The sequence below is a fragment of the Urocampus carinirostris genome, chromosome 4, assembly GCF_059441175.1.
Source record: "Urocampus carinirostris isolate Australia breed hairy pipefish chromosome 4, RoL_Ucar_1.0, whole genome shotgun sequence".
In the NCBI taxonomy this organism is placed as follows: Eukaryota; Metazoa; Chordata; class Actinopteri; order Syngnathiformes; family Syngnathidae; genus Urocampus; species Urocampus carinirostris.
Genome location: NC_142352.1, coordinates 449,863 through 464,560, shown reverse-complemented (window position 1 = coordinate 464,560; position 14,698 = coordinate 449,863). Strand labels below are relative to the sequence as shown.

Here is a 14,698-nt window from a genome sequence, read left to right as displayed (position 1 = left end):
ATTAATTGAACACTACAGTAATATAACAAAAATACTATAACAATACTACTATGGAAATCCTACAAAAATACTACAGAAGTATTATACAATACAATACTATTATGGGCAGCACAGCGGTGCAGCGGTTAGCGCGTGTGTGGCACAGTTCTGATGTCAGGAGATCGAACCCCCTGTGTGGAGTTTGCATGTTCTCCCCGTGCTCGCGTGGATTTCCTCCAGGCACTCTGGTTTCCTCCCACATTCCAAAAACATGCATAGCAGGTCCAAATTGTCCCTAGGTGTGCTAATGTGTCCCTGTGTCCCCTGTGACTGGCTGGAAACCACTTCAGGGTGTCCCCTGCGTGAAGATAGCTGGGGTGGGCTCCAGCACCCCCGTGACCCTACTGAGGATAAGCGGCGCAGATAATGAATGGATGGATGGATAATACTATTATGGACATACTTAAAAAAAAAACATTCAACAGAAATGCTAGAAAAATATCACGAGAGTAATACCATCCATCCATTCATTCATTCATTATCTGCATCACTAATCAACAGTAGGGTCGCGGGACAGCTAGAGCCCATCCCAGCTCTCTTGGGCAGTGAGCAGGGGACACCCTTAACGGCTTGCCAGCCAATCACAGACAACCCACAGGCTCATTCCCACCTAAGGACAATTTGAAGCGACCTGACATGCATGTTTTGAAACGTGGGGGGGGAACCGGAGCGCCCGGAGGAAAGCGATGCAAGCACAGGGAGAACATGCAAACTCCGCATGCGATTAACCACCCGGCTGCCGTGCCGCCGACAGTAACACCATAATACCAAAATACCAAAGATTTACGACAAAGACCCTACAGATACACGACAAAAATGACGATGAAAAGATGTCATTAGAACAAGAAAACGGGAGAGAAATACGACAAAAAAAATCCTGCGGCGGAAATAATACGAAAATACGAAGCCAATATCAATCGTTGTGCTTAAAACAGGAATCCGCTTTTTTGTTTGTCTTTCATTGGCAGCGGTTCAAACCCATCGCATGGAAGAAATACAACATCTCAAAATGCGGCCCTGGTTAGCACCTGTGCGGCACGGTTCTGAGGTCATGAGATCAGACCTCCTGTGTGGAGTTTGCATGTTCTCCCCGTGCTTGCGTGGGCTTCCTACGGGCACTCCGGTTTCCTCCCACATTCCAAAAACATGCATGTCAGGTTGATTGGCCTCACCAAATTGTGTGAATGAGCGAGTGAGTTGTCTGTCTCTGCGTGCCCTGGAAGTGGCTGGCAACCGGTTCAAGATAGCTGGGATGGACTCCAGCACCCCCGCGACCCTACTGAGGATAAGCGGTGCAGATAACGGATGGAGGGATGGAAAATGCGGCCTCGACTCCAAAGAGTCGCCCGCCCCTGACGATAGATTGTGGGCGAAACGAGCAGACGAGGACGTTGGGGCTATTTTGGGGTCCCCACCTTGAGCGTTTTCTCCGTGTTTTGGAAGAGCGTCGGGAAGTGTGGCCCTCGGGGGTCCGCCTGGAGAGAAAGAGAGAGAGAGGAAAACCTGGCTTTTTGTCCTCCTCCTCGTCACGGCAACGGCCGGTCCACAGACCTTGACAAAGTCCACCTCCAGGAGGTCGCCGTCGTGTTGCTCCGAGCAGCCGATCAGGGGGAGGGGGGGCCCGTCTGAAATGTCCAAAAGTCGCCCGACCGATAGCTCATTGTCAGTCCACGGAGGACCGTTACCGATCGGAACGACGGTACAGATATATGCCGTCGAAACCGACAGGGGTGGGATTTTCAAATCACCCCCACCTGACCTCGTACTGTTGTGCAAGTCGGAACTTATCGGCATAATGAGGACACATTTGTTTGGACAGGAAATTCCAGGCTCGTTTCTTCCGAGCCTCAGTTTGGAACAGCTTGCGAAGCTGACAGGAATTTGGCCGGGTCAGGCCGACTCAAAGTATTTTCTTGGAAATCGCGTCATTTTGCAGAATCGAAAGAGGACGAAAACATTCTGAGAAAAACATCGTCAATTCCAGGAAGTATGCGCCCAGTAAGAGAAAAACAACACGTGATATGGCTGACATGATGTTTTTGCTCCGGAGGGTATAACAAAGCTGATTGTCTGTTAGACGAATGAGAACGCTGTTTTGAACGCTGACGAATATCAATAAACTATTATCACGACCCCCAAAATTCAAAGCAATTTTCTCTACACACAAATTTGATCGTTCCTTGTATCGTTTTCGGAATCGAGCGAATTTCTTCGCACGGCATATATTTGTGGCTATTTCTCGATATCGGGGAAAAAGTGAGAAACGGACCGTTGACGTCGCAGTAGTGGAGCGCGATCTTCCTGAGGTAGGCGCTAACGTTAGCGTCGAAGGTCCTGATCTGGCCCCGCGCCCCCAGCCGGCAAACACGGAGCGCCAGCACAGTTTTCTGTCCGTCGGCGTGCCGGCTCAGCTCCAAACGCACCTGGGGGGCGGAGGGGCGCACTTTAGCAGACGGGCAAAAGGCCCCGCCCCTCTACCATCAGGTGCCGCCCACCTCTTTGACTTCAAACTGGAAGCGGAGCTCGGTCAGCTCCTCGCCCGCCAAACGGGCCTTCTCGTCCTCCGCCGAGGCCTCGCTGCCGTCCGAATCTGAAGCGGAGAAAGCGTTAGCGCCGGCCGGACGGAGCTAGGGCGAGCCTTACCCGTCTCGGTGATGCTCGGCGTGGCGGGGAGGAGCGAGGGGCCCCGGAGCCGAGACTCGGCCAATGGCGCCGTCTACAACGGGAAGGATGTCTCAAAACGGAGAAGTCGATTCGAAATTCTTTCGATCCGTTTTCGCGTACGAGAGAAATTCGTTTCCGCTCCAGTTTATTGAACCCCTCACGCAGACAGGAAAGCGGACGAGAGTTGTAACGACTAACATTTGAGTGCTTCTGGAAGTAAATTCAAACCACTCCACTTTTACGCGAATCGATTGGTGGAGACGAAACTGTTCTCTTACTCTGCAACATTAGGCTTCATTGAAGCCGTTACTTAAGCACGCCCGTCCGTTCTTTCACCTGTTTTTCCCTCTTCCGTAAGCTTTGCAGCCCAAGCCCCGCCCCTTTTAAACCGTATTGATGTGAGTAGATTCACTTGAACCTTTTCAAAAGTGTGTTGCATTCATTGTGAGACTTATATAAGGCTTCGCATTTTGTTCCTTTCGTCCAATACAGCTCTTTCAACATTTTGGGTTGCAGACCCCTGGGCTAGCTTAAAAATAAGTACTGGGGCTTTAAATGTGCAACTTCAATTATTTCTTGGATCTATACTATAATGATTTTATTGTTTATTAAAGTTCTTGTTTAAATGAAATGAAATGTCATTCATCGTTGATTGGATGGACTTTGCTAATCTGATCGAATAAGAAGTTGCTACAGTTACTCATTACTTTTTTTACGTTTACTCGAGTCTTTTTTTTCGGGTGACTACTTTTGATTCCTATTATTCTGAGGTATCACTATTTTGACTCGAGTCCCATTTTGGGCTACTCTACCCACATTTGAATGAGCCCATCGTACTCGCGTCCATTACAGTTTTTGCCACCGGGCGGCGGGCTCGTTTATACCGCTTCCGTCATCACGAAGCCATTTTGAATTTTTATTTGATTGACATATTATGAAGAGACACGATCGCCAGAGACGTAGAGTAAACCTGCAAATAAAAGCAGGTTTTATTCTGAAGTCAAATTGACTTGAGTAAACTATTTGGCTACTCTACCGCCCCCTGCTGGAAAAGTGAGCCATAGAGCATAAAACAGTCATTTCAATGAAAACTTGGTTGTTCGATTTCATATCTATTCCAGAAAGTACTTGTGCGAGGACACCCCGCTGCCATTTCTTTCATTTCGTATTTTTGACGAGCGCTTCCGTGACTTTGATTTGAAAGCCCCGGTGTTTCATATTTGACCACGAGATGGCGCCGAGTCGCGAGGGCCTGTAGCACAGTGCACAAACGTGGCGGCCACCCAAGAAATACCAATTTCTCACCCAATTGAACAATGGTAATTTGCCTGGTATTCAAATCGATGGTTTTTGTACCACCGGTAGGCACTCGATTTTACACGCTGTCCCTTTAAGGAAAAAAAAACACAGGATGGGTTTCCTTGAAGTTGAAGACAGCCGATGCAGTTACACGAGGTGCTTTCATACATCTGGTGACATATTTATGACAGGTGTCTGTCGTTGTCAAGGGGTTGTTTTCCTCTTGCGCTTCTCTCGGCATCATCTCGCGGGCCATCTAAAAGGAGGAGGCGGGCCGCATTCGGCCCACGAGTTTGACACCCGCGCTTCCCATCAATGGCTACATTTCGTGGGCGAGCCTTAGCTAAACGCGCTACGCCGCGTTGACGGAAAACGGACCGTAGACGGGTCGAGGACCGAAACCCCGAATCGAAAAGAGGCGCCGGATTGGCCGTACCTGCTCGGTGGGCGTGGAGGGGGCGGAGGAAGGGCGGGGCAACGGGACGCTCCGTAAAAGCTCCAGAACCCGTCGGATCTTCTGGTCCGACATCTTGACGTGCACCAGCGGGAGCTCGCCCGAAAGCTTCAACCTAAGACGCAAAGTGAGCGCCCGTGACAACCGAACCGGGGCTGCAACAACTCATCCAGAAAATCCATTGCAAGGATATATTCAAAGCCTTTGCGACTCAATAGATCGAGGATTCTTTTGATCGCGCGATTCGAGTCGTTCACTTTGTCGAATCGACGCAAATAGGAGTGCGCGCCGTTTCCTCCTGACCTTCGGAGTTGTAGTACCACTTTGGTCAGACAGAGGGCGCTCAAACATCATAATCATATCGTAATGTTACATTTTGTCATTGAGTATCGCATCATTACAAACAAGATTGGCATGAAAGTTTCAACGATGTAAAGTATGTCTCTAAGAGAAGTTTTCAAGGGAACAGAACGTTTTGCACAGGTACCCCCCATTTTTGATATCATTTTTGTGGATAAAAACAATTTTCGCACATAAAAGGAAACGTATTGCGATTTCCTTTTCTGTTTAGTAGGATAGCATGATAAATTGTTGGTGACAGGAATGAGTGGAGAGGTGTTGTAAAAGGATAGTGGGATGTTTGGACGCGTTCTAAGGGATGGGCAGGGAATCCGTATGATGCGGCAGGGGTAAACCAGCGAAAGCTGTCGAACAGAAGAGTGTTTTGTGTTACCTGACCCGGGTGACATGGCCGCTTTCTGGTGTCCCTTTTCATCTGGTGGGACGAAAGCATGACCAACTTGGGTGCTGAGGTGCCTAACTTGTTTGGGTGTTTGGAGATTTGGGTTGGCCATGGTCCAAAAATGCTTGTTTGTGTTTTTTTTAGCTATTTTTTTCCCTTTTTTATTTTCTTTGTCATTGTATGTGTTTGTCTTGCCGTCGGTCACCCCTCTCGAGGGATATGACCAAGGTAGATAGCTAGAATAGATGATAAGTTCAAAAATAAAATGATCTTTGGAAAAGAGTGTCTTACGTAGGTGTGTCGCAAGTATTTTTGTTTCTTGTGGAGTGAGTTGACAACCACTTGGCTTTTTCTTGTTGTTTATTGGATGTCACTTGGCTTCCGTACCACTGCGAGCTTGTGTTGTTCAAAGAAGACGTTTGCTAAGGTGGTCTCCGATTTTGTCTCGTCATTGGCGCTATTTCACCACCGTCCGATCGCGTGGCCCCCTTTTCGTTGCCTGGAAGACGGGGGGGTTTGTTCTGAACAGGGATTCGAACCTAAAATCCACGTCTCCTCTCCTCGTTTGGGGAACGTGTTTCCGACTTCAACTTGACATTCCTATTCTATTCCTATTCTAGCTTCAGCGACAGACTGCTGTCACAGTCTTGTTCCACGGACAGACCGAGGAGATCATTTCTTCCTCATGCCATGAGGCTCTTTAACGCCACCCGAGCGAGTAAAAGCCCACATGAAACCCCACACCCCCACATTTGCATATGACCCTATTTTTACGACAGTGTGTATTTTCCGTAGCACTATTTAAATACTCTACATCAACACCTTATATTGGGTATTTTTGTATTCTATATCTTTATTTTATTGTTTTATTTTTCAACACGAGGATAAGTGTGAATTTATCTACGGGGATGAATACAGTATCCATCTATCTATCTATCTATCTATCTAGACATCTATCTATATATCTAGAGTGTTGTTTTGCGCGCAATCTTTCCGAAACCTCGAAGGACATGAACAAGAAATCCGATCCATGGAAAAAAGAACGGATGTTGAAAAGAATGGAGAGTTGCAGCCCCTATTCCAAAGCCCAATGTCTTCCCCCGGAGAGACGGTACCTCGGCATGCGGGCGTCCTTGTCCACCATGCACTTGGACAAGGCGAGCGTCAAGTCTAGCGGCTGAAGGATGTGCTGCTCCGAAGGCTCCCGCGAGCGCAGCGACTTCCACTCTCGACCTGCGCGGCGAAAACACAAATCTTCTGGTGAGGAACGCGAATGCTTTCCGACCGGTCGCGGCGGCCATTTTCATATCAGAGCCCGGCGAAAAGGGACTCTTGGTCTCGTTTGAGCTAGAAGGAAGGAAAGGTAGGACGACCGAGGTTTTCGTTACCGTTGAAGGAGAAAGGTGTTGCAGGTCTGGTGCGGAAAATGGCGCCAGGTGGCAGCCCGTCCCTGCTTCTCTATCTGACCAAAAAGCTTCAATTTCTTTCTAGTTTGGCCCTTGATCACAAGGCGTCTCAAAGGGCTGCACAGACCGCAAACGAATCTACCGATAACTAGCATTTCGGTCTTTTCAGAGTTAAGGCGCAAGAAGTTGAGGGAAATCCATTCTTTGATCTCAGTGAGGCAGGCCTCCAAATTTCCACAGTTTAATGCGGGAGATTACTCCATCGGAAGATAGAGTTGAGTGTCATCTGCGTAGCAATGGAAACTGATATTATACTTATCACCTCATGGAAGCATGTCAATGCTGAAAAGAAGGGGGCCGAGTATTGAACCCTGTGGAATACCACAGGTAACACTGAAGGGCTTAGATGTCATTTCACCATGTTTAACACAATGCATCCTATCTGAGAGGTAGGATCTGAACCATGAGAGGACGGTTCCTGGGAGACCAATCCATTTTTCAACCGTTCTAGTAAGAATTATGGTCCGCAGTGTCAAAGGAAGCACTAAGGTCCAGCAGCAGCAAGAGTGATGAAGTCCATTTCCAGTAGAAGATCATTGGTTACCTTAATCAGGGCTGTCTCAGTAGTGGTTAGCCCTGAATCTTGATTGCATAGATTCAAAACGATTGTTCTCGGATATGAAATTATTCAGCTTGCTGTGCCACTACTTTTTCAAGGGGATGGTGTCATAATAGTCTGTAGTTTGCAATAGTCTTTGATTGCAGCCCTTTGAGACTCCTATACAAATAAACATGACTTGACTTGAATCGACTTTCCCTGGTAACGAGTTGGACTATAGAGTCGTTCGGTGACTAATTCACTTTTGGAAGAAGTCACTACAACTACGTTTTCCAAAGTAACCCGCCCAACACTGAAGAAGAAAGGAGAGCGACTTGTGATACTCCTTCTGTAGAAAATCCAAATCTATTATCCTGAGGAAGAGAAATGCTTTGAATCGAGATTAAATACTACAGCTAGGCTAAAAGTGACTCTTCAACACTAGAAGTACTGTCGACAAGCGCTTTGGCTTTCCTACGCAAAATGCCCAAAGGACAAGCACCTGACTGGATGAGTTTCACCATTTACCTTCAAATCAGGCAAACTCTGTCTTGTAATAGGTGTGCTTTCTGCTCTTTAACACCGTTGCTACGCTATGTTTTCAGCTTTGTGTAAAGTAGGCTTAAACTATTTCCTCAAAAGTGTGTATTTCTAACCAGAGGGTATCACGTTTCTCCGTTTCAAATATTGGTACCGCCCAAAGGGGCGTTTGTTTCTTCCTCTGTCTTTGTCCTACTTCAATAAAATACAGTTTGAGGGGGGAGTAAAGGAGCGCGCCCAGGGAGACCAACGCGGGTACATTCCTCCTCTCCTGGCCCCTCCCCCTCTCCAACTGCCAGTTGTAAAAAGTCTAAATGCCTGGTGTATCTTTAATAGCGGTAGCCAACTTTTAAAAGAGCTCTCCCACATCATGTAAGAGGTCGATATAGAGCCCCACACTCTGCTTTCTTTCCACTTTCCTATGTCACAAGCTCTTTCTGAATCTATTGAAAGCAGAGCCACCAAAGTTCATTCCAACAAGCTCGCCTCGCCGCATTTACAGATCAATGTTGACGAGACGGGCCGTCGAATTGCTAGTTTGAATTACACGGCCTTTTGGCTGTCTGCTGGTCATTTTCAGGCGGTAAGTAAATCCCTGGGACTTCTAGCGTCAATAGTTCTTCTTGTCTCGCATCCCAAATACGTAAACGAGCCGTTTCCACCCACCGAATTCCAGTTTCCCGCGTGCGCGCTTACCCGACCGGCAGTAGAGGATTTGCACTCGTCGGAGTTCCACGTCGTAGCGCTCGTACGCCCGGTCCATGATCTCTTCCAGGGACGAGAAGGACGAGACGGACGAACGGGCGTCGTCCTTCGCGCTGTTCAACTGCGGCGCAACGACACGCGCGTTGAAAACCCTTCCGCCCCGCCTTTTTGTTTTGCCGGGACCCGTCGCCGCCACCGACCTGCAGGCTGCCGAAGTCCACCACCACCAGTTCCGAGGCGTCCGAGTAGGCTCCGTCTTTGGGCAGCAGCAGGTAGGACGGACGCAGGTGGATCCTCAAGTCCAGGACTTTGCGCGTCTCGATGATGTGCGACAAGCCTGCGAAAACCGCGCCGGTTGGTTCGGTCCGCGAGAGAAAAGGGGCCCCCGACCCCGAACGGTCCTCGTACCCGTCGCCGTCTTTTCCTTGATCTCCTCCAGCTTGGAAAGCGTGGCCGAGGCGAGGACTTCCAGGTCCACGCCTTTTCTTATCCTGAAGAACTCGACCAGGCTGTTGACCGTTTTCTGGATGGTGCGTACGACAGGGGGGGGGGATTAGAAGGCGGAAAATGTCTAACACCGTACCGTACTGGGGAAAGGGCGAGGTTCCGTCGTTGTTAGCGATAGCCGTTACTGCAGCGAAATAGACACCAAAATAACGGGCATCAAATTTTCCCATTCAAATAGTAGGCCCCATTCATTTGAGGCTTGGGGAGGCTTGGTCACCATGGTAACCACAGAATTTTTTCAGAGGTGGCCCAAGTGGGTTACTGACCCACAAGAAGTGGAACCATGAGCAAAAGGCATGCTAACGACTAGATGCTAACGAGTGGATGCTAATGAATTATGATGACGGCGCGGAATAGAGGGAATGTGCCTACGATCTTTTCGCTTTGTGACTCCTGTAAAGCGGAGAAAGGTTTTCTTCTTCCAAGGGGGGTCACGACAGAAAATGACGGAGGCTTACGGCGTGGTAGACGATCTCCACGGGCTGCGAGTGGACTCTGACGAGGTGATCGGCCGGATTGTCGTCGGGATTGATCTCCAGGACCGCGGTGAGCAGGGACGTGGCGGGGTCGCCCGCCGAGGAGATGAGAGACGGGGGGGCGCCCCCGCTGCCGTCGTCCTCGTCCGTGCCCGTCACGCTCCATTGCTGCAGCGACGCCTCCACCCTGCCTCGAAAACAGCATGGCCGACGTTCAGCGGAAATAAAATCGAAATACCACCAAAAAATACAACCGCAGTGATACTACCCGAATAAACATCAAATTTAGTGCATAAAAAAGGGACCCGGAGGATGATTTTCTAAGTGATTGTTTCAAAGTCCATTTGATGAGACCATTCTTATCACGCCTGCGGAAAGCAGAGAGGAGGCGGGCTCGCTATCTACGTGAAGACGAGGCGGTGTAACCCTGGGCACAAAGATTTCCATCGGCTGCAGGGACGTCCAACTTTTGGCCTAGCGTGTGACCTCATCCACTCCGCTGTGGCTAAACTACAACACAGCACCCCGAGGCCATCCTGTTCATCTGTTAATAAACTGGAAGTGTGAATTTCCCTACAGGGATGAATGAAGTATCTATCTATCTATCTATCTATCTATCTATCTATCAAAAGTAAATAGAAAAAGGACGAGGAAATTCTGGCAGCAATTATGACAGTTGGGCCTAGGCTCTGGCGTGCCGTCGTCAGCACGAAGCCGTTACCACGACGCCTTAGCATGTAGCTGCTAGCACAACTCGTTAGCATTTACACGCTTTTTGACGGCGATTACACTTCACGCAGGCCGGTAACCCACCCGGGCCACTCCCGGACACTACCCCGGTTACCAGAGCCCGATCGAGAGCCCATTCGTTGGGAATGGGACAAAATCTGTGTTATCTAGGAGACTTTATCGCCATGGTCATTTCTATCACTAACAAAAAACATCACTGAGGATTCCCTATTGAGCCGGGATTTTTGATACAGGAACGTAACACGTAGATTTATTTCTCCTGAAAAGACGTCTCGGGGTCGGGCCCCGTACGGTCGGCGGCCCCACTTGCGCTCGGGATCAAGACTGGAATAAGCGTCGGGCACCCCCACCTGAGGGCCTGCGCGCCGGGCCTCTGCGTGATCCTGCTGCCGAGACGGATCATCTGCACCCGTAGGATCTCCGGAAGGCTGGCTCCGTCTCGCACCGTCACCGAGGTCCGGTGCAGCTGGAAGTCCACGTCCACCGCCACGTACTGACCAAAAGCGTATAAGGAGCAGCGTGTTAAAAGGTCCGGTCCCCTGAGCTGCTTTCTCTATTTAACGCTACACGGTAGGGCTGCGCCGCGGACCCGAATCCGATCCCTAGCGCCACGTTACGTCGTGCCGAACAAGGATTTTGGTCCCGATTCCGGTGACGGAGCGTTTGGCTATGGAGAATTGTCACGTTTCGGGGTTAGGCGGCAACAAACGCGACAGCTCGTGGCTTTAGCGGCCCGTTACGTTGAAAAGGAATTCATCGATTTAATCGGTCTCAGAGGAATTTACTCGCGTCCCGGAATGCAGCATCGGAAGGGGCAACCAACATTGCCGAACGCGGCTAGTCACCGACGCCGAATCCGTTACCCGTGAAATGGATAGAGCTACAAATTGTGGGAAACGGCTACATTCGCGACTCTGGTATTTAAATCAATGCAGAAGTCACGGTGACCTGACACTAGGGTGTAGCTCGTGTAGTTATATTCTATTTTATACACCGTTTTATCTTACGTAAAGTCAAATATACTTGTTCTAAAATCTGACTTCAGTGTTTGAGGGCAAACTCTGAAAGAAGGTTGTCGTAAACCGCATTTGCATTCGAATGTGCGTTTTGTTCCATTCTGTGCAGATAACAATGACTCATCACCTCGCCTGGGGTGTTACATGTGTGCCTGGCACCATTCTGTCTGTAGGACGATGACCTATCACCCCTCCTCCCATTCTTCAAATCACGGTTGGGAAATTTGCATCGACGACGGCGCGGACCAATCGGCAGAGGCTTGGTCATGGGGCGTGAACATTTCATCGGCATGGGTTATAACATGGGACGACGCCGGAACCCCCTCGTCTTCTTCTGCACACAATTGTGATTTGGATCGGCAGAAAGATCTGATTTGTTCAACTCTAGGCTAAATAAATTGATATATGGACTATACTCGTCGTTCGGCTGATTAAATTTATCAGACTTTTGAACATGCTCCAATTGTTCCTATTTTGGGGACGACTCAAGAATTATCAACTTGATATGAAAGCGACGGCGTTAGCATCCATGAGTACTTCCGCAAACGACGGAGCCATCGGGTGAAGCTAGCCCACACTTGGTGGTGGCTTTACACGAGTCGGGAAACGGGAGACTTTGACGTGCACCTTCTTTCCGAGTGGGAGTCGGGCTCACCTGCTTGGGCAAGGCCAAGTTGCCAGAGGTGGCGCTGTATCCGATGGCCGTGTACAGCTTCACCTTCTCCTCCGCCGTCAGGATGCCGTCCAGGGCCCAACCTGAGGAGCAGGCCGCGTAGGTCAAGTCTTCTGAGCTCTGCCCCCGGAGGACAGCGGAGGTGATCGCCGACCGGTGCCGGGTCATTGGGATTTTCTGGTCAAATCTTTGGTTTGTTTTTTGTGGGGACGACTGAGTCGATGGAACACGGCTTTTTTAACTTTACTTTTTTCTTCTTACCCTTCTCTTTCTTCCTCTTTTTTTCTTTTATTTCTTACCCTCCCCGTCTCTCTCTCCCTCCCTCTCTCCGTCCATCTCTCTCTCTCTCCCCGTCTCTCTCTCTCTCTCTGTCTCTCCGTCTCTCTTTCTCTCCGTCTCTCTCTGTCCCAGTCTCTCTCTGTCTCAGTCTCTCTCTCTGTCTCAGTCTCTCTCTTTTTCTCCATCTCTCTCTCTCTCCGTCTCTCTCTCTCTCCATCCCTTATCTCCGTCTTTTCTCTCTCCCTCTGTCTCTCTCTCTCCCTCTCTTGGTCTGTCATGCTCTCTCTCTCCCTCTCTCCTTGTCTTTTCCACCTTCCAACAATGCACCAGGTAAAAACAGAAATGCATACGGGAACGGTGCCCTTCAAGCCCTGGTGTGGAGTGGGGTCCCAGACAGGACCACGCCAAAAAGGACTCTGGGATTTTGGGACAGCAAGCTGGTTGTATTATACGGTTGGTTTATAGAATAGATCGAGTGTCATGGTCAGGGGTGGGCAAACTAGGGCCCGCGGGCCCCTTGCCCCTCAGGCTTTTTTATGTGCGGCCCACGCCTGAAAGCAGAAGGTCGGCGTCTTCTACTTTGCCATCCTTCTCAACAAACTCTTGGGTTCCCGTAAGAAAGAGAAGTGGGAAGCGGGGTTCAATTGACTCAGTCGACCAGTGACCAAATCCTTTTACTAGAAAATCCCAACCACCCAGGACCGGTGAGCTATCGGTAGAACAGGTCCGCGGGCACCTCTGATGTCCTCAGGGGGGCAGCACCTCGGAGACTCCCGATGTCGACGATTTGGCTTCACTCACCTTGGGTTTCCCCGCCCTCCCGGGGCCCCTCCGGCTCCTCCGGCTCGTCCCCCTTGGCTTTGCGGCCGAAGAAGCCGCTGAAGAAGCCTCCCCGCTTGTGGAGCGACGCCTTCTTGGCGGAGGCCACCTTCTGGCCCGAACGCACCAACTGCCGGGAACACCTTGTGATTCGGACCCCATTCTTTTGGGGTAGGCTTTATTCGCGTCGGGTATACCTCTACGTGGGCTTGCTGGCGTGCCAGGGTGATATTAAAGACATCCAGAACCTTCTCCAGTTCCTACCGCGAAGCACAAAGTGCGAAGGTGAGCGCCGACGCCACCGGGCGGGATCGGCGCTTCGGGAGCACGCGTACCTGAAGCTGGCCCTCGGCGTCAGGGCCGGGCTTGTTCTGGCTCAGGACTTTGGTCTTGTAGGCCGCTTTGTAGGTCTTGACTTGTTGGCGGTGCAGTCTCATGTTGGCCCAGGACCACATACGGCTGGAGCGGCGGACGTGAACCTCCAGGATGCTGGTGAAGGCGTAGCGCCACCTAAGCAAAATGGGGAAACACGCTCAGGTCCTGGCGAAACCCAACAGAGTACGAAGTATGAATGTGAACGGACCAGACAGAACCGTGGGCGTGGACCGGGACGTCGGGTCGGAACTTCCTGTAAGGGGCGTTCTTCACCATGCGGTCTACGGACTCCAGCATCTCCACCATGCTCACGTACTTCAGAAGTAACAAGGAAATGACAGAATCGAACGGTCTTCGGCTTCCGTCGGCTCAACAGATTTCGGACGTGGACTCACCTGCAGTTTGGTGATCTGGAGGTCAACGTTTTGAACCTCCAGGTGCAGCTGGAGTTTTGGAGAGGCCAGGTCTTGCTCGGCGTTGGGGTTGATGCGCATTTTTGCAGAAGCAAAAATGGGCTTGAAAACTTAGACCGCAGGGAAAAAAAATTGTTAGAAATGCTAATATCAAAAACATGGGTCAAGTTTGGTTCACGGGACGTCATGAAAATCCTTTTTCCTTGATAAAACTTCTAGGTCCGCTAAAAACCCTGGTTGCAAATGTATATGTAAGATGGAACTTGTCTAATTCATGGTTGGGAAAAGCCTGTCCTGGAGATTTCTCTACTCCAACTCAGGTCATGCAAATCATTAGCTTGTAAGCAAGGCGGGCAGGAGGATGATCGGAATGACCCGAAACGGTGCGGAGAAACTCGAAGCCCAGGCAGAACCAGGTTTGCTGGTCTACTCACTCTGTTTTCGTCGTATGTTTCGGTTATGCTCCATTTTGGGTTCAAGTGGAACTTGGACACTAAAATCAACGTTTTTTTCAAGATACTGCTAAATTGTGTACCAGACATTCAAGGATAACAAATCACGGTCTCCGTACAAAGCCCAAAGGTCCGGTTCTAGAAAACACTGACTGTAGTGGTAGTGCGGAAGCTCCTGGTCCTTGGAGCTGATGTCGGACTTGAGCCGGTTCTGAAAAACAGCAGAAACTGGTACGGCTTCCGCTTTTGGTGTCGGCCGAAAGAGAAAAGAAGCTGACCACGATGTCTTGCCGGGATCCCCGGTAGAAAATGGGACTGTTGACGTTCCAGTAGGCGCACAAACTTTCCAGGCGGCCCAGCTAAAACACGGTTCATTTCCCGTTAATCGAGAGCGGAGCAAATTGAGGACTCCGCCGGCAGAACTTCACCTTGTAGATGATCTTTGCGGCTTCGTTGAGGATGCACAACCTCCACTGCTCGTCGCTGGTCTA

The 14,698-nt window shown here is 50.0% G+C and overlaps 1 protein-coding gene across 1 annotated transcript in view; it reads right to left on the bottom strand.

Annotated features, from left to right (window-relative positions):
• Positions 1-14,698, bottom strand: part of vps13c (vacuolar protein sorting 13 homolog C) — a 64,769-nt gene that overhangs the window by 40,428 nt on the left and 9,643 nt on the right. The window contains 21 exon segments of the mRNA XM_088333381.1: positions 1,455-1,514; positions 1,591-1,664; positions 2,309-2,462; positions 2,535-2,629; positions 2,683-2,755; positions 4,439-4,571; positions 6,314-6,431; positions 8,439-8,568; positions 8,648-8,784; positions 8,856-8,970; positions 9,413-9,617; positions 10,531-10,673; positions 11,852-11,952; positions 12,950-13,097; positions 13,165-13,227; positions 13,303-13,477; positions 13,551-13,657; positions 13,738-13,865; positions 14,361-14,418; positions 14,486-14,566; positions 14,636-14,695. Of these exon segments, the coding sequence (XP_088189507.1) occupies positions 1,455-1,514; positions 1,591-1,664; positions 2,309-2,462; positions 2,535-2,629; positions 2,683-2,755; positions 4,439-4,571; positions 6,314-6,431; positions 8,439-8,568; positions 8,648-8,784; positions 8,856-8,970; positions 9,413-9,617; positions 10,531-10,673; positions 11,852-11,952; positions 12,950-13,097; positions 13,165-13,227; positions 13,303-13,477; positions 13,551-13,657; positions 13,738-13,865; positions 14,361-14,418; positions 14,486-14,566; positions 14,636-14,695 (2,358 nt within the window).